Source organism: Dromiciops gliroides, chromosome 5 (assembly GCF_019393635.1).
Source record: "Dromiciops gliroides isolate mDroGli1 chromosome 5, mDroGli1.pri, whole genome shotgun sequence".
In the NCBI taxonomy this organism is placed as follows: Eukaryota; Metazoa; Chordata; class Mammalia; order Microbiotheria; family Microbiotheriidae; genus Dromiciops; species Dromiciops gliroides.
Window position 1 is genome coordinate 117,366,107 of NC_057865.1, and position 23,662 is coordinate 117,389,768.

Consider the following 23,662-nt stretch of genomic DNA (forward strand, 5'->3'; position numbering starts at 1 on the left):
CTTGGTTAGAGCCTACCTTAACTTCTCAACTAAGCTACCACAATGAGACTCACCCGACCCCCTTCTCCTTAAACCATCCAGTATTCTGCCAGCTCCCACAGGCTCCCATTCATCTCTCCCCCAGAACCAGTGCTGGAGAGCTTGCATTAATTAGATGGTCAGAAAGACTCAGGAGTTTGATTGACCTTGCTGGGAAGCAGGTAAACTGGAAGAGAGGTCAGAATGTTCCACATTTTCAGACAGTGGGGAGAGGGAATCAGCAAATAGGGACCTCTGTTCTTCAGATTAAAAAACAACAACCCCAAAGCCTATATTCCTGCCTACATTGTAAAACAACTAGAACCTTATGGAAATTGTGTTATAGATGACCTATTGGCAAGCCATTTTCCTTTGAGGAAGAAAGAATGTCTTGTTTCTAAACCAGAAAACGAACATGAATCTGCTAAAATGGATAGAGTTCTCCCCCAGTGTCTCTTTGTCTTATAAAGGGGTGGAGGGGTTCTTGTGGAGTACAAATTCTATCAGATCCCTCTAAGCTGCAAAGCCTTCCAAGTTCTGCTCTGTTGATGGATTATGTATCTGATTGTTATTGTTGTTGTTTGTCCTTCATTCTGGAAGAGAACCATTGACATCAGGAAGGTGATGTCATGACCTGCACTGGATTGAATTTAAGTGAGGGAGGGCTGTGCAAAGTCACCAACCTCACTCTCTCCTCCAGAGCCATCGGGGTCAAGTAGCAAGATCTACATCAGGACAACTGGAGATGGCCCCCAATGCAGTGGAAGACCTTGGTCTTTTTAAGCTAAGGTTTTTCCCAGGTTTCAGTTTGTCTGAGGCAATGCCCATTCTGTGATTAAGGCTAGAAAAGCAATGAGGCCAAAAATGGCCTCTTTTATCTAGTAAAAAAAAAAATCAATCTAGAGGAGGAAGATTCTTAGTGTTTCTGCCCCAAACAGAAACAATTGCTGTTTACACTCACTCTGAGCCACCAAGAGCCCAAACAATGATCAAGTGAGGCTTGGCCAGTTAGTGAGAGCCAGAGTGATTTGGGTTTAAGGCATGGCCCTTTAAAAAAAAAAAAAAGGAACCTAGTCTCCAAGCCCCAGAATATTTTGTGAGGCTTTGGCAATCATAATTTATATTCCTTTGGGCAGAGCACTGACAAGTAAGGGTATGATTCCCTTTGTGGACAGAGTGAGAGAGGGAGAGAAGGAGGGAGGGAGGAAGGAAGGTTGGGTTATGGGGTTTGGACATAAACTGGCTAGCTAAACTAAAGGACATGGGTCTGGGGTAATTCTCCTTGAGAAGCCAAACTAAAGCACAGATGCACCTTGAGAAGTAAGGGAGATAAGCCCATTAGGCGTGGCTGCTGCTGGTCATTGCCAGGGAACAGAGATAACTCCAGAAATCAGAACCACCACTGCTCACCTGACTTCTCCCAACTCACCCCCAATAAGGTGATCATCCCATCTACCATCTACAAAAGCTTTTGACTTTCTCCTGTTTGAGGAGATAGGTATCTCAGAGAATTGTCTCTGAACCATCTCCCGTCAAGAGAAGTCCTTGGCTTCTCTCTTGGTCTTCTTTCTCTAGCGCCTGAATAAAAGATTATTTTATTCTAATTGCATTTGTGTGCAAGGGGGTGTAATTCTTTAAAGAGGAATACCTAAGGGCCCCATCACCACCCATTTCCCCATGACGGAAGGAAGGAAAGAAAGAAAGAAGGAAGGAAGGAGTGAGCATTGTCAGTTGGGTCCCCGGGGGCAGCTACTACCACTCACAGATTGTCTGTCCTTTATTTCAATGACATCAGGAAAGTGATATCTTGGCTTGCAAGTGAAGTAGATTTAAGTGAGGCAGGGCTGTGCAAAGTCACCGATCTCACTCTCCTCTAGAGCTATCTGGGTCCAGTGGCAAGGTATAGATCAGGATGACTGGAGATGGCCCCCTGTGTATCTGCTATGAGAATCCATATAACTAAGTTTGGATAGGCTCAGCATGATGGATTTTTCAGCCCCTCCAAACTCCAACAGATAAGGTCTAGAGGGACGGTGATGGGACAGTTAGGTGGCACAGTGGATAGAGTGCCAGGCCTGAAGTCAGGAAGAAATCCTTCTGAGTTCAAATCTGACCCTGGGCAAGTCACTTAACCTTGTTTGCCTCAGTTTCCTCACCTGTAAAATGAACTAGAAAAGAAAATGGCAAACCATTCCAGTATCTTTGCCAAGAAAATCCCAAATGGGGTCACAGAATTGGACGTGACTGAACAACAGATGGATGGTTGGTGATTTTCCTGGGAGGAGTCTCTGCAGCACAAAAGCTAGGACCCATCACCACTCAAATGGTGTGTCAGCCCTAATTTCAGAGTAAGAGGTCTGGGGTGGTAGGACTAAGGGCAATTGGTTTGCAGACATTTCAAGCCTAGTGGGTTAAAATCACTATTAATGAGACATAGCAGTGGGAAATGGGGCAAAAATAGGTGATTGGTGAAAGAGTCCGAGGATGTGGACAGAAAATCTACTAACTTGATGTACTTATATTTCCACCCCAGTATCCCCCACTTTAAAGTTGGGGGTGAAGAGGCTTTCCCCCTCCCCCTTGATAATGAGGATTCAATGAAGTGACAAGGACCAGAACCAGAATTCAGGGCTGCCTGGCTCTTTACAACTGTCCCACTTTCCTGATTAGGTTTGCTTTGGGTTGGAAGGACCAGTGACCCCGCCCACCCAGTTAGCCCCAAGAGTAAGGTAGACACATACACTGCCCTCCATCCCAAATGACTTCAGCAAGGATTTGCTAAGGTGGAAAGCCACAAAAGCATCACATTTATGTCATCAGCACCAATGAGCATTGGCCAGTGCAAAGTTTCTCCACTCAACCCCTAGAATGAAAGGCCCTCATTTGTTGTTCTTGTTTTTTCTTTACCAGTAGAGACTAAACTATAGGCCAGTTACCCTTCAAGAATCAGGAGAGGCAGGGGCAGCTAGGTGATGCAGTGGATGAAGCACCAGCCCCGATTCAGGAGGACCTGAGTTCAAATCTGGCCTCAGATACTTGACATTAACTAGCTATGTGACCCTGGACAAGTCACCTCATTGCCCCCCCCCAAAAAAAAAACCCAACCAAACAAACAAAAAAAAGAATCAGGAGAGGCTTCGAGAGTAGGTTTAGGGGGAAAGGATTCAAAAAGCATTATGTTCAGTCCCCTTCGATGTTTATTGTATGAGTTTCCCTTGCAGCCTGGTGGGCAACCCCGCACTACACAAGGAAAAAAACCCTCCCCTAGTCCTCGAAGTGCTTGTTTTAATTTTATATCCAATTGTATCGTGCCTTTTAAAGTGATTGAACCATCCCGTACATGGTCTGGGCAGGCCTGAAAGCAGGGAGGGGGGTCAGCACAAGAAATCTTGAGGAGGGGGTGGGGATGCGGCTGAATCTGAAGGGTGGGGAGAATGAGGACGGCCTGGGCATCGGCGCTGGGCCCCCCTCTACCTTCTACCCTCCACACTCCCCCCAGCTTGGAGGCCGGGTCGGGACACTCTACTCGGAGAGCCCGGGGGAGGGGCGAGGAGCTACGCTGGCTGGGACCACCCACTAAGCCCCAGCTGTGCTTTTGCCTAGCTAAGTATCCGCCGAAGCGCCCCGCCCCTCCAGGCTCCCCGCCCACGCACAGCCGCGGAGGCCCAAGGAACCGGGAGCGGTCTCCCTCCAGTCTGAGACTATGGCAACCCGGCTACCCCCCTCCCCCCGACCCCCTCCCCGCAGACACCGGCCTCTAGGCCCGGAGAGGCGGATGCTCTTTCTCCATCTAGACTGGATGGGGAAAGGTGGGCCGAGGGCCATGAAGCCTGAATGAGTTCGATTGTGAGCGTCCCCGCACGCACACCCTCCAGAGAAAGGTAGGGCGGAGAGAACAAGCGCTGGCCCGGACCCGGGAAGGGAGGGATTCTTCTCCCCACCCTAGACCAATGAGCGAAGCGGCTGGATTTCCTGACACCTGCCCCGCCCTACCCAACTGTTGAATGACATGTTTTCCTAATTAAAGTGATTTGAAATTAGTTTTGTTTGGAGACGTATATGACACCCCCTGAGATAATTAGAAACCCCAGGGCATCTCAAACACTAGGTTGCGGATCGCTGAGACCTGGGGTACCCGATTAGAGAGGTGGGGGATAGAAAACAGGGCTAGATCACTTCCACGGGCAACTGAGGCCAATAGAGAGCTATTTTGCTCCCTGCCTTCCCTCCCTTCCTCCAAACAGGGCACAAGACAAGGGTCACCATCCCGAAAGCCTGTAACCCTTATCCTGTCTCCTCCAGGCTTCCGGGACTGCACGAAGGTGGCACTGAGCTCAGCACAGATGAATACTTTTAGTGCATCTCTTTATCTAGTGCCGCAGGATTCCTGTTTCTTACCTTTAGAAAGAGGGAATTCTGGGACACATACAGGTCAGTCTTGGTGCTGGGAGATGGGGAAGGCTAGGAGGTTATTGTCTAATATCCCCATGTGCCTAAGAAAATGCCTTTTCATGGGGGAAAGTACCAAGCGAGAGGAAGAGAGTAAAAGGGTATGTGTGGCTGTGTCACCTCCTTGGCTGCTGCTGGCAGGGTCCCCAGACACAAGGCAAAGAAGATATCCTAATTCCAAGTTGTTGTTTTTTTAAAGATGAATTTGGCTGCCACAGCTTTGCCTGCCCCCTTGTTACCATATTTCCATGGAAATGAAGGAGGGGTCAGGACGGAGTTGGCTCTGATTGTCTAAGGGGGAACACGGAATAGGGAGTTGGCAGATGTATCCCTTTCTAGTCCTACCCAACACATACATAACTGTCCCCATTTGACTCCTCCGTTCACTCCCCTCCCCCTACCTCAGAGTCAAGCTTCTGGAGCTGGTACTATGCCAGCTGGACCCAGGGCAGGGGCTACTGGTGTGCTACTCCCCTCCAGTGCCCAAATCTAGTTGGCACTAATTTGAGAATGGCCAGGGACAGAAAAGGCTGGGCTGATTATGGTGATGCCTGCACGAGGAGGAAGCTGGCCCCATTGCAACACTGTGCAGTTGGCATCCCCTAAAACATTTTTGCTTAAATGCAACTTAAAAAAACAACCAAATGGACCCAACAAATCAAAACAAAACAAAACCAAAAAATCCTCTCATGGTTAGAAATCTGTGGCACAGCCCAGGACGAGGGAGGACCATCCTTCTGTGATGAAGGCCATCTGCATGTCTTGCCTTTGTCTGCCTCTCTGGAACTTGCTCTTTGTCACTGGGCGAGGGGAATCCAAATCTCTGTTCTTTGCCCAGGGTTGTGCCCAGTGCTGTCAGTAGATGATGCCCACCTTTCATCCTGGTGGGGGAATGGCTGGGTGTTTAATACCATGGGTCAGCCCGGTGCTGCCGATTGTAGAGTTGTAACTTGACCTGATCTTTGATCTGATTGATAAGGATCTGAGATAGCAGGATGCCCACCAGCTGAGAGAGGCAAAGGAACTTGGTCTTTAATAATACTCCTCCCCTTGTCCCTTACATCCCATCTTTACCATCCCAGGCTACCTGCCCTGCCAGGGGAAGCTGACAGTTGGGCTAGAGGGCTTGGAGTCAGGAAAACCTGAGCTCAAATGTGGCCTCAGAAACTTACTGTGTGAGGCTGGGCAAGTAATTTAACTTCTGTTTGCCTCACTTTCCTCAACAATAAAGTGGCGATAATAATAGCACCTACCAACCAGAGTGAGGATCAAATGAGATAATATTTGTAAAAAAGAGCAGAGTAGTGGATAGAGCACTGGCCCTGGAGTCAGGAGTACCTGAGTTCAAATCCAGCCTCAGACACTTAACACTTACTACTGTGTGACCCAGGGCAAGTCACTTAACCCCAATTGCCTCACTTAAAAAAAAAAAAAAGAGCAGAGTACAGTGCCTGGAACATAAGTATGAAATAAATGCTTGTTCCCTTACTGCCACCACCCTTCCTTGCCTTAAAGCTCCACTCTCTTATAAAAGTTTTCCTAGCTCTCTCAATACCCAGTCCCCTAGTGCAGGTCCTCCAATGGTACACTAACCCTGATAGAGGTAAGTCCTCTATGGTAGAGGACTTAGGGCTTCTTTTATCCTAACCCAATTCACAAACTCACTGGGTGGGTTACCTGAGGGATGGCTAAGCCCAGTGCCACACCACCAATGAGGAAGAGGTTGCTGTGAATCCAATTGACTAGCTTGTCAATGCAGCCATTAGTGTAGATGACTTTACCAGCCTCCAGGTAGTCAAGAGCTTGCATACCTTGGCCACACATGGTGTTGATTACTGTCTGGAGGTAGAAGGAGAAATGGCAGAAGGAAGGAAGAGAAGAAGGGAGGGGAAAGAGAGGGAAGGAAGAAAAAACAAGGGAAGGAGAGAGGGAAAGGAAAAATGAGGGGATGGGGAAAGGGAAGAAGGGGAGAAAAAGGGAAGGTGGGAAAGGGGGGGGAGGGGTGTGTGTGTGTTGAAAAACCAAATGGAATTCACACTCATTTCCCACTTCAGCCCCCAGTCAATAAGTTGCCTGTCTTTTACATACCCCACAATGGTTCAGAGGTACATTTGGAAAGTACTAGGTAGATAATCTCAATCCAAATCCAGCTCCTTTTGTTCTGTGAACGTCTAGGTCCTTCCTCTCTCCCTCTCCTTCTCCCTCACTCTCTTCCTCATTCCCTCCCTTTTCGCCCCCTCCCCTATTCTCCCTACACAAAAGGATGGGTCAGTAGGAATCACGTTTGAAAGTTTCACTTGGCTGTCCTGGGTAGGAGGAAGCGTACTTTTAGGGAGGAGGTAGGGATTTGACCACCCCATAACCACTTCCCATGGATCTTCTAGGATTTCCAACCAACCGCTGCCCTTGTCTGTCATCACTGGCTAAGAGGAAACAGTAGGGAAGGCAGTTTACCTGGCTGGATTTGTGCAAGCAGCAAGAGTAAGGCACAGAACATCGCTCCCGGCTGGGGTTGTCTTCTGTGCAGTTGAAGTACATGTTCTGGGACCAGTCTTTGTAGGAGATACCACCACAGCAGTGGAACTGCAAAGAAGCCCATCTATGCAGGTTAAGAATTATCCACTTGGAACACAGAGGAAAGTTGTGGTAAGAACTCAGAACCCACCACGAGTCCACATTAGGTTTTTAGGCCAGGGTTCTGATTCCTGTGAGCTAAAACATTTGCTGGTCAACCCAGATGGAAGTGATCTCTACTTCCCTTGATTCCTATGATACTTTATACTTCACCTATAGTATTGTTTACATTCTTACATGAGTTATTTGCACATCTGTCATCTCTATTAAATTCTAAGCTCCTTGAAGGGCAGAGGCTGTTTTATTCATTTCTGTTACATCCACAGTAACTAGCACAGTGCCTTGCACACAGTAGGTATTCAAAAAATGTTTTCTAAAGAAATAAAATCTGGGGCAGCTAAGCGGCACAGTGGATAAAGCACCAGCCCTGGATTCAGGAGGACCTGAGTTCAAATCCAACCTCAGATACTTGACACTTACTAGCTGTGTGACCCTGGGCAAGTCACTTAAGCCCCATTGCCCCACAAAAAACCAAACAAAAACAAACAAAAAAACCCCATAAAGAAATAAAATCTGATACTGTAGATTTTCCCTTGGGATCCAAAGAATAAGAGGAGACAACTTGAGCATATGGGAGAAAAGAAAGAATATTCGTTTAAGAAAACCTCAGAAAATTGGTTATGGAAGCCAAGGATATGGAATAAAAGCAAATAAAATCCCCCAAAGTCAAATGTCAGGTTTGGAGTAGGATTCAGCATCATTTTGTCACTAAAGAGCACCCACATTTGCATGGCACTGTGATAGACACTGTGCAGAGTAAGTGGGGAGCAAAAAAATCCAATGGGACCAGAAAATTGAATATCTCTTAGATTCAGCTGAGCTCTTGCCCATGGTTTCCCAGATGATTACACCCACCGTCTGGTCCATACCTCCTTCTGGCCAAAGTCAATGAGGTTCTGTAGGTCTAGGTCATCTCGGTAGTGTACGATGGCATTGTTGATGATTTCACTCACTTTTCCACGAGCCTGCCAGGTACATGGGGAGAGATGTGGTATAGCAGGACACTCACCTCTCTTGCTTCTGCCATTCCAGAGGAAAGGGTGTACTCTCAACTCTTGAAGAGCTTTTCACTTTTCTTCTGAATATTTATATATCAATACAATATTTTATATTAATTCATATATTTATATAAACTTTTTATATATTAATACAAGAAGTGGCAAAGTATGCCAGACTTAAAAGCAAAAAGACCCGGGTTTACATCCTGCTAACACTAGCTCTATGACCATGAGTAAATCACAAATTCTCTTTATTTGTTTCATCTGTAAAATGGGGTTAATATCACCTGTAGCAGTAGCTATCTACTACAGTGCTTAGCATAGCACCTAGCACACAGTAGGTGCTTAGTGCTGATAGATGTGATATGCTTTGTAGACCTTAAAATGCTAAGTAAACATAATTTTATTAATATTGTTATAATATCTCAGAGAAGCATAATTTTATTGATGTGAGTCCACCTAGAAAAATTATAGCTTCTCTATAAACTGGTAGATGGTCTTTGAGTGTAGTTATGGCTAAAAATGCGTTACCCTACAGCCAAGCTGGTAATAGCCAATCAAATTTAACTAGACTGGTCCTCAGATGACAGACACAGTCCATCTCCTGACTGGACTTGAAACCTCCCAAATTTTCTAAAACCTGGTTTTCTTCTCTTTAACCCAGGGTTACCTCCATGTAGCAGTAAGACCTCGGAGGAGGAGGAGAAGGAGGAGGAGGAAGATTTTAATGGAGGATGAACTTCACATCATCCTATTTTGTATTATAGTTACTTGTGTACCATATTTTTTCCCTTAATAGACTGTAAATTCCTTGAGGACAGAGATATCTTATAAGCCACCTTCTCTGTTACCTTTGCTACCTCATCCTTTTCCCTAATTTTTAAAATGGGGGGAGGGGGTTGCCCAAGGTCTGATATCAGATCGTCTCTTCTCTGCATTGGCAATCTTCATTGTCTCCTTTTACACTAAGCATATTGTGTAGGTTCATAGGTTTTAGAACAGTAATTGAATTGACTTTGACCAACCTTCCTTATCTAAGAGAGCTTCAAAACTAGAGACCAGTTCTATCATCCTGACAGCCAGTTTCCAACTCCCAATCTAAATGCCACAAATAGAGGGAGATGTTAGGGTTGGCTTTTACCATCATCTAGGGCAGGTCCCTTTTGTGGGTGTTCTTTGGAATGACCTGTGGTCCATCAATTAAACTTATCATAGGAGAAGGAAAGAGTCACATTTGGAGCTGGCAGGAAAACTATGTTGACTATTTCTAAGGCAAGCTGAGTTCATTTTTGAGGTACTCTTGTGTGTAGACACTCCAAAAAAAATTCTTATTGACTCCCAAGGTCAAGCCAAGTAATTGGAGATTTTTCTGGAGCTGTTGAACAGAAAACACTGACCCCTGGGGGGGAATAAAAGAAATGGCAGCTCTTGCAGTCACAGTGCTGGCTGATCTGCTGTTTCATTTTTCCCATTTTGTCAACAAAGATGTAGAAAATCCTTCATTACTTAGTTGCTAACAGCCTAATTTCTGCATTTTGTTCAGCTATTGGCAGTGAAAATTTGCTGACTGGTTTCACTCTGGATGCATCCCCTTAAATTCTGGGATCTAAACCCTAGGATTCTGATTCTTCAAATTGGGAAATAAAACTTATTCCAAGAAAAAACAATCCTTTTCCAAATATTTTAAATATAGTAGTTCTGGTGATTGGTCACTTGGCCTGAACTAGAATTTCTAAAGGCTAATTTTGCTTAGGAGATAGAGAACTGAGGCCAAGAAAATTTATAATGGGAAGGACTATTCTCTTCTTGTCCCTTTTTCTGTAACATAAAAGGCTTCATTATACCCCATCACACTACCTTGTCAGAAAAAACAAAGCCCAGGACCCCGGCAGCCAGTTGGAGCAGGAACACGATGGTGAGGCAGAGAGAGAACTGTGGGAAGACAGGGATGGGAGAAAGAGAGAGGTGTTTATCATCAAATTTGGGTGCTACTCTCTTGTAGCCTGCTGTTGCTGTCCTTTTTTCATGAAGAGAACCGATAACATCACAAGGATAACGTTTTGACTTTGGAGTGAATTGGATTGAAGTGCAGGGAGCAATGGGATGCAGCAATTTTCTAAGATGACTACGTCTGCCACTGAGCCATGAAGTAATGCCTAGTGTACTTGATGGGACTGGGGCACAGATAATCACTGTAAACTTTGGGGAAGAGGAGGGAGGGATTGACACCAAAGTTTAAAACTGGGAATAAGGTAGCAGAACCCAAGACGTCAACAGAGATCTTAGAATGGAATCTAGGAGTCCTTTCCCCTAAAGGTATCTGGGAGGAGAATTATAATGGAAGAAATGAGGAGTTTTCCCCCAAGGGGTACTTACCGTTTGCAGGAGGCAGATGTTTTCACGAAGGGATCCTATGCAGCCACAGAAGGTGAGTAGAAACATGAGGATACCCACTATGATTAGCAGGATGGCTGGGTCCACTGCCAGGCAGGCCATAGCTGCCTCTGAGGGGACACATAATATAACCTGCCTCACAATTCCTGTTTGCTCTGAGATTCACCACCCCTAAGCAAGACAGTTCCAGTTTTGCTATTTGCTTATAAAAATCAGATCCCAGTTTTGACCACCACAAGGGGGTAGCAGAGAGCTATTCTCCTAGACCTGGTCTAGGTGGTGGCGATTGGTGACTGAGTTGAGAGGCCTTGATAAAAAGTAGAATGACATTAGGCTTTCAAGCTCTGCATATTTCAGAGCCAGGAGGTGTGTCTCCATTGGGATGATGAGGTCCTGTGATCTCATTTACTAGAATGCCTTTCCCTCCTAACCTCCAACCACCTCACTCCCATGCTTTGGAGTTGGGTACCTCTTGAAAGATTCCAGGCAGGCCCAGATGGCATTCCACCCAGAGGAACTCCCCCTGACTGTTGGCCAGACAAATGTCCCCTCTAAGCCCTTTCCCCTACTGATGGCTTAGGCTCAAGAGGCAAGAGTAAAACAAGGGATATGGAACAAGGTCAGGATGCTAGGGAGGGAAGAGGCTCAGAACTCACCTGCATGTTTCATTAGTCGGGCGTAGACTCCTACAGCCACCAGCACCATGGAGATTACCTAGCAAGAGAAAAGCAGAACAGCTGACTCTTGGACTATGGGCCAGAGAACTCTAAAATAGAATCCAGCTTTGGGGCATGCTGGGAATGGGACGAGGAGGTGAACTTTGAGGTCTCTGAGACTAAAAGCCCCAGTATGATATAGGAGAAAGAATGTTGCCATTAGTGACAGCCAAGACCTGAATTTGAATCCTGCCTGTGTGGGGGAAGTCACTTAAGTCCTTTGACTGAGCTTTAGTTTCATCTTGAAAATGGGGTTAATATTCTCTTGTAGTACGTATTCCACAGAGCTGCCGTGAGAATCAAAATAAGATAACACATGTGCAATGCTGTATAAACCTTAAATCAAGGTTGATTATCATTATTATATTAGCAAGGATAGCTAGACAGACCTAATTAGGGTAAGGGTATCCTTAGATTGGAATCATTCCTGTAGTCTTAATAGGTCAAAGAAGGAAGGGAGGTCTCCCTGGGGAGTGGAAGGTTATCAAGCTGAACTGCATAGTGTGTTTATGTATAAAACTTAGGCTACAGAGTGGGCACAATGTGCCCAACTTAAATTCCTGGCTGAGCCCAGGGGGGATTAGCTCAATGGAAGCTAACCAGTGCTCCAGTAAGAACCTTTCCTGTCCTCCACTAATTAAAGTGAGAAGGACAGCCCTATTGAACACCCTCCTGTTACCCCAACCCCCCTTCGATCTTCACAGTCCCCAGGCTGGTGCTATGCAGCAGCATGCTGTCACCATGGTGATGGTTGGGGCACCGATCTGGCTGAAGGGAGTTCTCAGCTGCAGGGACTCCAGCAACTCAATGGGGAAGGGGTCAAGAAACCCTGGGGTGGGTGCTGCTGGCTGAGCCCTCCCTCTATCTACTGTGGCTAGAGGAAGACAGACTTGGGGGTGGTAGGCTTGGCTGGAGGAGGGCAGAAAGAGGTAGAGCAGTGAGAGGGCAGGGCTGTAGAAGTTGGCCTTCAGGGACAGGATCACACTGGGCCATGAGACACAAGGTCATTTTTCTAAGGCGCCTCTTTATAGGCACCTTCAAGCAGCAAAACAATGGTGACACCAAAGGTCATATCATTTTCAAGGACCCTTTCCTCCCCCCTCCCCTCCCCTCACTGTCACCTCTTTCAGGGACCCTTTCCAAACTCTCCTCAATGTCTGGCTCTGCCTTCAGACACACTGTTTTGATAAATGATCTCTTCATTTCTGTTGAGCCCATGTTCTTATTCTCCTTGGACTTTTTTTTTTTAACGTGTCTAATTCTAATCGAGATCCATAACTTTTTGCTAAGTAGTCCCGACACAGCAAAACTAAAAATAGCAAGTACAGAATTAGAAATGTCTGTTATCCCAATGTAATTCAATGTAATTCCACTTATAAGCCTATAATTATATGGAAGAAGAGGGAGACCCAGGGGGAACGAGAGGAAAGTGTCTTCCTCTCATCCAGAAGCACATTCGGGGTCTGCAGCAGCAAAAGCAAGCAAATACCAACTCTTCCTTTTATATCAGGTCCTGAATGTCCCCTCTGGGCCCTTCCTTCCCCGAGCCATCTATCCCTCCCCCTGGAACATTCTGGCAGGTCCCTCCCTTTGAGGCTAAAGACAGAAAACATCAAAGCATCTGCTAGTGATTCTGCCTCATGCATCTGGCTCTCAAGAGATCTTTGGGGCACAAATTCCTTAGGAGGCAGTGTGGGAGAGTGAACATTGCACTGGACCTAAAAGTTAAAGGTCAAGTTCTGCCATCTACTAGCTGTGTGACCTTAGGCAAATGATTTATCTTTGCTAAGTTCTCTCATCTGTAAAATGGGGGAAATACTTGAACTGCCTACTTCACAGGGTTGTTGTGAGCATTAAAGGAGAATGTTTAGAAACTGCTTTTTAAGATGTAACTTTTTAGGGCAGTGGATAAAGCACCATCCCTGGATTCAGGAGAACCTGAATTCAAATCCGGCCTCAGACACTTGACACTAGCTGTGTGACCCTGGGCAAGTCACTTAACCCTCATTGCCCTGTAACCCCCCCCAAAGCCCCCCCCAAACAAAAAAAAAACTCACAAAAGACATAATTTTTTTAATGAACAAAAATTTCTTTTCTCTCCTTTCACCTCCCACTTCCCATTAGGGAAAAATAAAAGAAAAACCAAATCCTTGTAAATGTTCAAACAAAGCAAATTTCTGCATTGGCCACATTCCAAAAAAAATAAGTCTTGTTCTGTTCTCCGAGTCCATCCTGTCTCCATCAGGAGGTGGGTAGCATACTTTTGTCACTGGTTCTCTGGAATCATGGTTGGTCATTGCCTTGATCCATATTCTTAAGTCTTTCAAAGCATGTCAACTGCTTTTTCATTGTAAAATGCTATGTAAGCATAAACTATTATTATCTTATATACATACCTAACTAAGCAAAAAAAAATGCTTGTGAAAAATTGTTATAACTCAATTCATGTAAAAGGTTAAGTAGGTGAGCTGTGGGGGACCCACTTTACTACAGTCATTCATCCATCTTTCTGAGTCAGTTGGAGGAGACTAGAATTCATATATAACTCCTTAGAACAATGTGTTTTAGTGAAAAGAAAACTACGGATAGGACAGGAGACTTGGGTTTAAGTGCCCCTTCTGCCATTAACTGGCTCTCTAACCTGGAGATAATCACTTTATCTTTCTTAGTCTCACTTTCTTCCTCGGTAAAATGAAAGAGTTTGTTCCAGAGGATCGTCAGGTGCTTTGCAGCCCTAAAAGTCCATGTGTCCTTGTGTAAACTAAAAAATCCTTTCAAGGCCAAAAAAGCTAAGAACCAATCTGTGGCTTACTGAGTCTGTAAAACTGATTTTTATCTTTCATGTCTTCCTGAAATGATATTCACCTACCAGGCCCCACTGAAGAATGTAAGACTCCAAGAGGAAGAAGCCCACTGGGGACAAGCTGTTGGGTACTAGGTTGGCACAGTAAGACTACTACTAGCTTTACTGTGAGAATGCTGGGGACTCTGAGCGAGTTCTTTTTTTTTTGGGGGGGGGGGCCTGCTTCCCTTGAGGTATACTTTATTAAGTGAAAAAGCTCTTCAAAAACTCTAGGGGGCAGCTAGGTGGTGTAGTGACTAGAGTGCCCTGGCCCTGGATTCAGGAGGACCTGAGTTCAAATCTGGCTTCAGACACTTGACACTTGCTAGCTGTGTGACCCTGGGTAAGTCACTTAACCCTCATTGCCCTTCCCCCCACCCAAAAAACCCCCCAACAACAACAAACAAATCTGGCCTCAGACCCTTACTAGCTGTGTGACCCTGGGCAAGTCATTTAACCTGATGCCTCAAAACCCCCCAAAATAAACACCACCACCACCCCAAACTCTAAAAGACAAATCCAAGGAATGAGTCCTCTAGCTAAGAACAGTGATGTGGGTTAGAATGTGAGAGTATAACAAAGGCTCAAAGACTGATTCTTCCGTATCTAGGGAAGAATCTCTGGACATGGAATCTTAGATTTAGAATCGGAAGGGATGATAAAGGCCATGTAGTCCAACTTCCTCTTTTGGAGGAAACTGAGTCTCAGAGAGGTTAAATGATTTACTTTCTTTTGTTGTTATTGTTATTTAGAGGTAATTGGGGTTAAGTGACTTGCCCAGAGTTACACAGTTGGTGAGTGTCTGAGGTCACATTTGAATTCAGGTCCTTCTGACTCCAGGGCCAGCACTCTAGTTATTGCACTACCTAGCTGCCCCAAATGATTTACTTAAAGTGATATAGGTAGTGACAGAACCAGGATCTGAACCCAGGTTATTTTGGCTCCAAACTCAGCATTTTTCCCGTGACATCTCTTACTTCTCCTTCATGTCTCACAAGGGAAGTTTCCACTATAGTTCCCAAGCCTTTCAATAATAGCCTCTAGTGGCATTAAAAAAAAAATCATTGCTTTATGCCCCACTCTCCCAGGTACAGCATGAGAAAGAGAGAAAATCCATAGGCTCTGCCCAGAGTCTACTTGAAAAATACATGGAAGAAGGTTCTGGCGCTGGGGAGAGGCTCATCCTATAGTGTGCTGAAGTCGATTGCTGAATTTTCAGTGTGAGCATTTACACCTTGGCCAGCAGCAGCGCTATAAATCAGGGCTTAATTTATTGTTTTGTTGCTTGTTGGAGAAAATGTTCATGGTGCAGTGTAGATTTAAGTCCTGAGCACATTCCGCCCCCACCCCAAGATCCAGTTGTTAACCACTTGCCAGCACACCCATATGCTAGTCCTTCCCCCTAGAGAGGGAAGTAAGACAAAACCTGAAGCTGGCTTGGTGCCTGTGGCCTTTGGAGGCAAGGTGGCAAAGAGCCAGCATGTCTGGAGTCCGGGGCAACCCCCTGGTAACTCCCTGGATCCGGGAAGAAGACACCATATATAGAGCGTGGGCGTCCTAAAGGGAGTTTGGGTGCTTGGCTCCCTCCCACAGTTTAAAGCAGGAGGTGTGAGAAGGCAAACTTTGAGTCGAAGCACTTTTCTGGAATCCCTGCTCCTTCACTGTCTCAGAGCCCTAAACTAATAATAGGGTCAGGGAACCCTGCCCCCGTGATGAGGAAAAGATCAGTGTGGGGAAAGAACAGGAGAAACTGCTAGGTATCAATTTCGTATAAAGGAAAATCTCTGTGGGGGGCAGAAATGGCATCTTTTCTAAACTTTGTTCCTTTCCCAGGGCCCATCATAGTGTTCCACACACAGTAGGGGCTTACTCATGGAACAAATGCCCACATGAAGGAGACCTCAGACCCAGGGAACTATGTTTAACATCTCACCAACATTGTTAAAACACCTACTATGTGCAGAGCACTGAAGGAGGTAAGAAGTTTGGATAAAATATAATCTTTCTGGGAGGAGCCAGAAGTTCTGGGCATAATTCAGATTCCTGGCTCTGTGACTAATTCGTTTTCTTCATGAGCCTCAGACTACAGTGACATTTACTTCTAAGGATGACATATTCTTTGTGTACCCGTATTTTGAGGGTAGTAATTTCTCTTCCTTATCCCTTCCTTGTTTGATCCTATTGAATATCTTGGGACTTTGTTTCTTTATTGACCCTTTAAATGATCCCTCCTTAATAGGATGGACTATTCTAGAGGTGGTACTCATGACCTGTCACTGGTCATCTTGAGTATTGGACCTGTTAGCCTTTTTTGTGGCCTGGATTCCAGTGCTGCAGCCTGTTATAGTGCTCAGAACACTGAATCTGGAGTCAGAGATCCTTCGTGGTAATCCTAGTTCCTTTGTTTATATCATAACCCTAAGCATGTCCAATATAACCTTTCTGGGCCTGTTTCTTCTAAAATGGACTCATTGATTTCCAGATTCCTACGACTATATGTCCCATGATCTTGTAGTTTCATCCTTCACAACTTGGCTGGTCTGGGTTCCCCAGGGTTAAAAAGGGAGGGAGGTACTTAGTGTCACACAGTAAAGCTAAAATTTGAGCTCAAAGCCCCGAAGTTGCTGGACTATTGCTGTGCTTGAGATATGCTCTATCTTGAAACATACCCAGTGTTAGTGAGCAAGAGGAAAAATGGAGCCTACATTAAGAATGCAGCCGAGGATAGGAAAAGCACTGGATTTTGAGGCAGAGGACCTCTCTTAGAATCTTAGTTCTGCTATTAGGGTGACACTGGTCAAGGGGCCTAGTTTCCTTAGCCAGAAGATGGTGCAGGGTTGGATCAGAACAGGGGTCCTTAACTTGGGTCTGTGAACTGATTTTTTAAATATTTGAGAACTGTATTTCATTATAATTGGTTGCCCTTGTAATCCTTTGTGTTTTATTTTATTCGGTTAAAAACAATATTCTAATGGGGCAGCTAGGTGGCGCAGTGGATAGAACACTGGACCTGGATTCAGGAGGACCTGAGTTCAAATCCAACCTCAGGCACTTGACACTTACTAGCTGTGTGACCCTGGACAAGTCACTTAACCCCAATTGCCTCACCACCCCCTAAAAACCCATTAATAAATAAAATTGAATAAGATATTATATATGTCATGTAAAAACAATATTCTGAGAAGAGGTCCGTGGGTTTCACCAAAGGTTTCTATGATACACACACATACATGCACACACACACACACAGGTTAAGAATCCCTGGACTAGCTGGTGTAAAGTCCTGGCAGCTCTAAATCCAGTAGCCTCTTGTCCTGTGGTAGTAGTACTGAAGGTGTGAACTTCTGTGGCTGTCCCTAGATTTGGAACTTATACCAGTTGGTATCTCTGAGTGGCACATGGAACCAGCAGGTATCAGGGCAGGGTAAAGCCCCTCGATTAGTACTGGGTGTGCCACCTCAACTGTTTAGCCTCTGCATGCAGCTGATAAATACATATCCTCTGTCACCTTTTGTCTCAACCTGCTCCACCTCCAACCTTTGCATTTCACCAATGCAGGAAGAAAAGGCCATATTAGTTACTTCTGAACTGGGAACCTCATATATAATTTCCAGGATCTTGGGAGGCTTAATTCAAGGGATCCTGAGGAGATATCATCCCTAAACAATTAACAGTCTGGCCATAAACATATAGGAGGGTAGTCTCAATCAACCAACCAACATGTATTAAGCATCTATTATGTATGTAAACTACCCAATGTCCCTCATCTTTAAGGAGTTTATGGGCTACCAGGGAAGGTAACTCTTCATATGGAGGTATCTACGAATTAAGTAGGAGGGGAAAAGCACTAAGCAGCTGTGGGGATCAGGAAAGAAAGAGGCACCGGAGATGATTCTTGAAAGGAACCAGGGATCCTAAGAGGTAGAGATGAGGAATGAACACATTCCACCAATGATTGACCAATGAGAAAGGAAAGGCATGGAGACAGAAACATTTCCAAGCAAAAGGAATAATACAGGATGTTCCTGGTCTGGACTCCACTTTCTGAGAGAGCCAGGGTCAGGCTCTAGGTAACTCCTAGGGACAAAGCTTCTATAGAAGCCTTCCCAATATGTTCCAGCACAGACACAAACCGAACTCAAATACTCCTCCTGCCCCTTTAACAGATCAGAGCATACTCTGGTTGTGAAAGGAGTGGGCCAGCACTACTGGTCATTGGGTCCTCAGGCATAAGGGAGAGAGGGTCCTAATTAATCCTAGTAAGAGCTGGAAGGCACCATCTTACAGGCCATCTCTAAGCTTCTCATTTTATAGATGAAGACAGAGGTCCCAAGAAGTTAAATGATTGGTCCATAGTCACATAGCTATTAAGTGGCACGAATGAGGTTTGAATCTAGGTTCTTTGGTGCCAGATCAGGTGGGTGTTTCCAGTGAACCATGCTTGTGGAATGACTGTGTAGGAAAATAGCAACAATCCTTCGAAGGATCCATGGGAGGATGGCCATTGTCCTTCCATATCTCTGTCTAGGACCCTAGCTGAATGAAGTAGGGTGAGACTGTGGCCCAAGGATTGGAAGAGAGGAGAATCATTTGACATATTCTTTTTTTTTTTTTTAACATTCCCTTTGGAAAGGTCATAACTCCCCAGACAAGGTCATAGAGAAATTCATTTCTAGAAACAAGAGATTGAGGTCTAGTGCCAGAGTCAAATCACATACTGTTAAATAGCTGTTAGATGGGAGTTCTTTTCTCTTAAAGGGGGCGGGAGTGGGGGGAATGAAGCCACGGAGGGTGAGACCTCAACTCTGGGTCACACTGCAAGTTGGGTACAGAATTGAAGACCTTCTAGAACTTGTGACTTCTCCTTGGGCTAAGGTAGATTTGAGGAAGAGCACTCTTTATTCTGACTCACATTCCCCCAGTTTGGCTGTTCTGAGTTCCTTCTGCTACTGAACAGGTTATTTCCTTACCAGGGTGAATGCATCTGAGGAACTAAGCTCCCTCCCTAGTTATGAGCTTCTCAAACCCAGCTGAGAGGGAGAAGGGGGAAAGTACAGAGAGCATTTCATGAAGTAAAAGTGAAACAGAACTGACTCACTGAGCTGTGTCTCCTGGGAAGAACAGCTGTGGCTAAGAGGCTATTGAGGAGTCCTCGGGGAACACAGGGAAAAGGTTAGGAGGTTAGGTTGGAATGTGAGCCTGGGGTGGGGTGGTGGTCATTGTGATAACAACCCTGGACTCACTGCCCCCAGCACTGTGTGGGCACCAGGGTTTCTGTAGCATTTGTCACCTCCCTGGAAAGACAGAGGCAGAGTTCTCCTTAGCCCCAGACTATGTGGTGAAAAGGGATTTCCTTCTACTCTTCATTACATCTCCTCTTCCTCTCACTTCCCAGCTCCAAACCAGAGGCTCACAAGTATAAACTCTTGAGTGGTCATTAACTGGTGACACCCCAACCATAGGCATGTGCTTTATTTACTCAGAGGCACTGAGGTAGAGTAGAAAGGGCATTGAAGGAAGACTCAGCTTTGTTTCTGCCTCTAGCAACTAGTGCCATTACCGTGAGGTCAGGTAAAGCCCTGTGTATTTTTATCTGTGACAAATTGGGGTGGTTGACTAGCTTATCATTAAGGTTCCTTAAGGGTCTAAAATGGTTTGACTAACCCTATTATGTAACCCATGGTCCTGAATTTCTTTCTGTGAATTAGCAGAATTTCATCCCTCTGAACCACTAGGATTTCTTCCTGGTGCCACCATGGGCTAATTCAACTCTGATGCCAAGTCCCCACATGTAACATTTATTTTCCCCATCTCTATTCCATACTCAGACCCGTTTGAAGCCTCTTTATGATTGGCTTAGAGCTCTGGTCTGTATTTTTTTTTCCTGTATCTCAGGTCTGAGCTCTAGGACCTAGGCAGACCTGGGCTTAGATAAAGGGAATAGCACCCAGAGAGGCAGTTTTAGAGACATGGGAGATTCACTGGAATGGCCAAAGCAGGAAAGGGTTACTCCAGGTACTTTTGGTGGGACATTCCAGAATGTGGCTTCCTTCCAAGAGAGCCATCAGGCATTTTTGGGAGCTGAGATACTAGATCTTCCTTCCAGATTTTGAGTGGCAAGCTTAGATGGGGTATTGTCTCCCCAGCCTAGCCTTGCCCTTGTGCATAAGCAGCTACACACTCTTCTGGATTCCAGACGTTGCCAAGTCTTTACAACTCCAGCCAGCCAATAGGAATTTTATCTGGACCCCTAGGCTGCATTCCCCAAAGGCATAGGCCTCCTCTAGATCAGCTTGCTTAGAGCCCCAAGAAATTGTATAAACCTTGTTCTGGGAAAGAGAAGGCAACAGGTGAGGCACTCAGTCAGGTGAAACATACTCATATCCTGAGGCTATTTCTGTTCTAGGCCACTGCTGAAGTTAGGAAGCTAAAAGGGGAAGATTTCCACCCCACAACATAGAATCCCTTCTTCTAAGTGAATGCCATTTCTTTTTCTTCCGTTTTCCCCAAAGTGCAGTCTCTCCCAGATCGCAAGCTGGGAAGTCCCCTGTTCTAACCTCAAAACTGATTAGCGACCCACTTCTCAGACCTGGGCTACAAAGAAGGTTCCCTCGTTTCAAATTCAGCTGGACACAAATCCCAAGGCGGTTGGGGAGCAAAGGTGCCACCACAATATTGCCTAGATCAAACCCCCATTTTCTCTCCCACCCCACCCCCTCCTTATCGCCCCAGCATTTCTGCCCGGGATTAAATGATCCCAAGTGTCTATTTCCAGAGGAAAGGATTACAGTGCCCCTCATCATTCGCCCTGAGCTGGGCATCCTGAGCTATATCCCTTGTTGCTTTCCCCTTGCCACCGATCAGATACTACCCGATTTTCCGTCTTCAGCTAGCCTCCCAACACCAAGTGCACCGATCTCCGGACGGAGACTCACCCAGAAAAGCATGTTGAAGAAAAAGAGCAGGTATTTCACCACAGGGCTGACGAAGGAGAACTCCTCTCCATAGACTGCCGGCGCTGGCCCCGATCTCCGGGCCATGGCCCCGCTGCCGCCTCCCCGGGGGGCCTATTTCCCCGGTGACTGCTCTGCCCACCTGCTCACTCCGTGCTCAGGGACATGGGAATCAAGCGTCCTGGGAGGCAGCTGGACAGCGGCGGAACGTCCCCGGGAACGGAACGAACGTCTGCGAGAACCGCTGGAACACAGCCTCAAGCCAGCGACAGCAGCCGAGGCAACCCCAATACTCCGTGGCCGGAGGACCACCTCCTCCCCTCCCAGTACCCAGGAAACTTGGCCCGCCCCAAGCCGCCGCCCATTGGCACAGATGTCGGCCGTCTGGCTTCTCATTGGACCGTCGCTGATGTCACTAAATACCCAGCCATTCCCTCTTCTCCAAGAGGAGAGGGGAACACCTGTTCTGTGAGGGATAACTTCTTAAAGGGTCAGTAGTTTTCCCAGGCTTCCCAGAAAAGGGAAGGGCCAAAGCTGCAGCTGCTCTAGTGGAGAGAGGTGAGGGGTACAAAAGGTGCACAATCCAGTCACACCACCCACACACGCTTCCCAAAATAAGTGCACACACACACATCTAGTCAAGTCTTCAGTTATTCTTTGAGAACCTACTATGTGCCTGTCCTTGTCTTGGGGAATCCATAAGAAGAACAAGAGGTGCTTCCTGCCTCCAAGGAGCCTACGATCCAAACGGGGAGACTAGGGTAATTAAATTCAGCAAACACTTATGCGCACCCACAATGTGTGAGACACAATGCTAAGTACTGAAATAGCGTGAATAGACATGAAACAGAGAACATTTAAGAAAAAGTTGCTTGGTATTGATTAAAAATGCAGTGAGAGTTCAGAGAAGAAAAAAAATCAGTGGCAATCTTGAAGGAAGATTAATTGAAAAGGTATATAAAGCAGGTTAGAGAGGAAGGGGAAAAGCACTTACTTATGAAGCAAGTATTAGGTGTTAGGTAGCAGCTAGGTGGCAAAATGGGTAGAGCACTTGCCCTGAAGTTGGGAGGACCTGAGTTCAAATCTTACCTTGGACACTTATTAGCTGTGTGACCCTGGGCAAGTCACTTAACCCCAAGTGCCTTGAACATCCAGGACCATCTCCAATCATGCTGATTCAGACCTTGCCACTGGATCCAGATGGTTCTGGAGGAGAGAGTGAGATTCATGACCTTGCACAGCCCTTCCTCACTTAAATCCAATTCACTGCAAGTCATAACATCACCCCAATGTCATGGTCCTCTTTGGAAGGAAGGAAAAACAACAACAGATGGTGAAGTGGATAAAACACTGGACTTGGAATCAAGAAGACTTATCTTTATGAGTTTGAATATACCTCAGACATTAGCTGTGCAAGTCACTTAACTCTGTTTGCCTCAGTTTCCTCATCTGTAAAATTAGCTGGGGAAAGAATTTTGGCAAACCATTCTAGTACTTTTTGCCAAGAAAACTCCAGAAGGACTCATGAAGAATCAGACTTGACTGAAACCATTATTTCATTTGATCCTCACAAGAACCCTGGGATGTAAGTGCTATTATGATTCCATTTTACTGTTGAGTAAACTATGTTAGAGGTTCAGTGGTTTGCCCAAGGTCACTTAGGTAGTGAGAGTCTGAGGTGGAATTGAACTCAGGTCTTTCTGACTCCAGGTCAGCAATTTATCCACACTGCCACCTATTGACTTGAAGTCAAGAGATCTTGGTTCCAGTCCTGGAAGTAAGGACATGTGTGACTCTGGGAAAGTCACTTTTTCAATCTGATCCTCTGTTTCCTCTGAGTGATCCTTTAAAACCCAGGTCCTAATAGCAGAAAAGAAATGAGGTGTAAAGCTAAGAAGGAAAAGAAGTGACCACTCCAAGTGTTCTCTTCATGAGGTTCATATAAGTTCCTTCTGTCAGTCAGAAAGGAAACAACTCTAGGAAGAAGTGTTATGTGATCTGTTCCTCAGGATGACTTTTAAAGTCAGTTCACAGGGGCAGCTAGGTGGCACAGTGGATAGAGCACTGGCCCTGAAGTCAGGAGGACCTGAGTTCAAATCCGGCCTCAGACACTTGACACTAGCTGTGTGACCCTGGGCAAGTCACTTAACCCCAATTGCCTCACCAAAAAAAAAAAAAAAAAGTCAGTTCACAGAGGTCTAGCTAAAAACTCAGACAGGAATCCAACTGCTGATTGACCAAGCAGAAGCAGCATGGAGCTGGAGAAAGGGACGCTGCAAGAGACAGTGGAAGTTAAAAAGGCAATGGCAACTGCCACAAAGAAAAGGGTCTGGTCTGGACTCTGGAGACAAGGATGCTTGGACAAGTCAGGTACTAGGTGCCTCAGGACAGAAGCTGCTAAAACATTCCTTCTCCGAACCCCTACCCTTCCAAAGATCTCAGGGTGGTGATCTTGTATCTCCTGTCTCCCCTTCAGCTCCTTGGGAGCTTGAATTTTTTTCCTCTGGGAGTGGGGGAGGGGAAGTTTACTTTTCTTGTTCTTAGAAGTTATATATATATATATATATATAAACAGTGGTAACCACACCATTTGCTAACTCCCACCCCCCCCCATCGGAATGGGTGGATGAGAACGCTTTGTTCCAATAGCCATGACGC

At 45.8% G+C, this 23,662-nt stretch overlaps 1 protein-coding gene across 1 annotated transcript; it reads right to left on the bottom strand.

The window, feature by feature from the left end:
• Positions 1–3,744: 3,744 nt before the first annotated feature.
• On the bottom strand, positions 3,745–21,319 carry TSPAN33 (tetraspanin 33). The gene is made up of 8 exons (XM_043965004.1): positions 20,987–21,319; positions 11,150–11,207; positions 10,476–10,603; positions 9,957–10,031; positions 7,971–8,066; positions 6,922–7,050; positions 6,145–6,306; positions 3,745–5,473 (listed from the first exon to the last, which is right to left on the bottom strand). Exons 1-8 carry the CDS (start codon positions 21,089–21,091, stop codon positions 5,372–5,374), a joined length of 855 nt encoding a protein of 284 aa, XP_043820939.1. The 5' UTR covers positions 21,092–21,319; the 3' UTR covers positions 3,745–5,371.
• Positions 21,320–23,662: the final 2,343 nt, after the last annotated feature.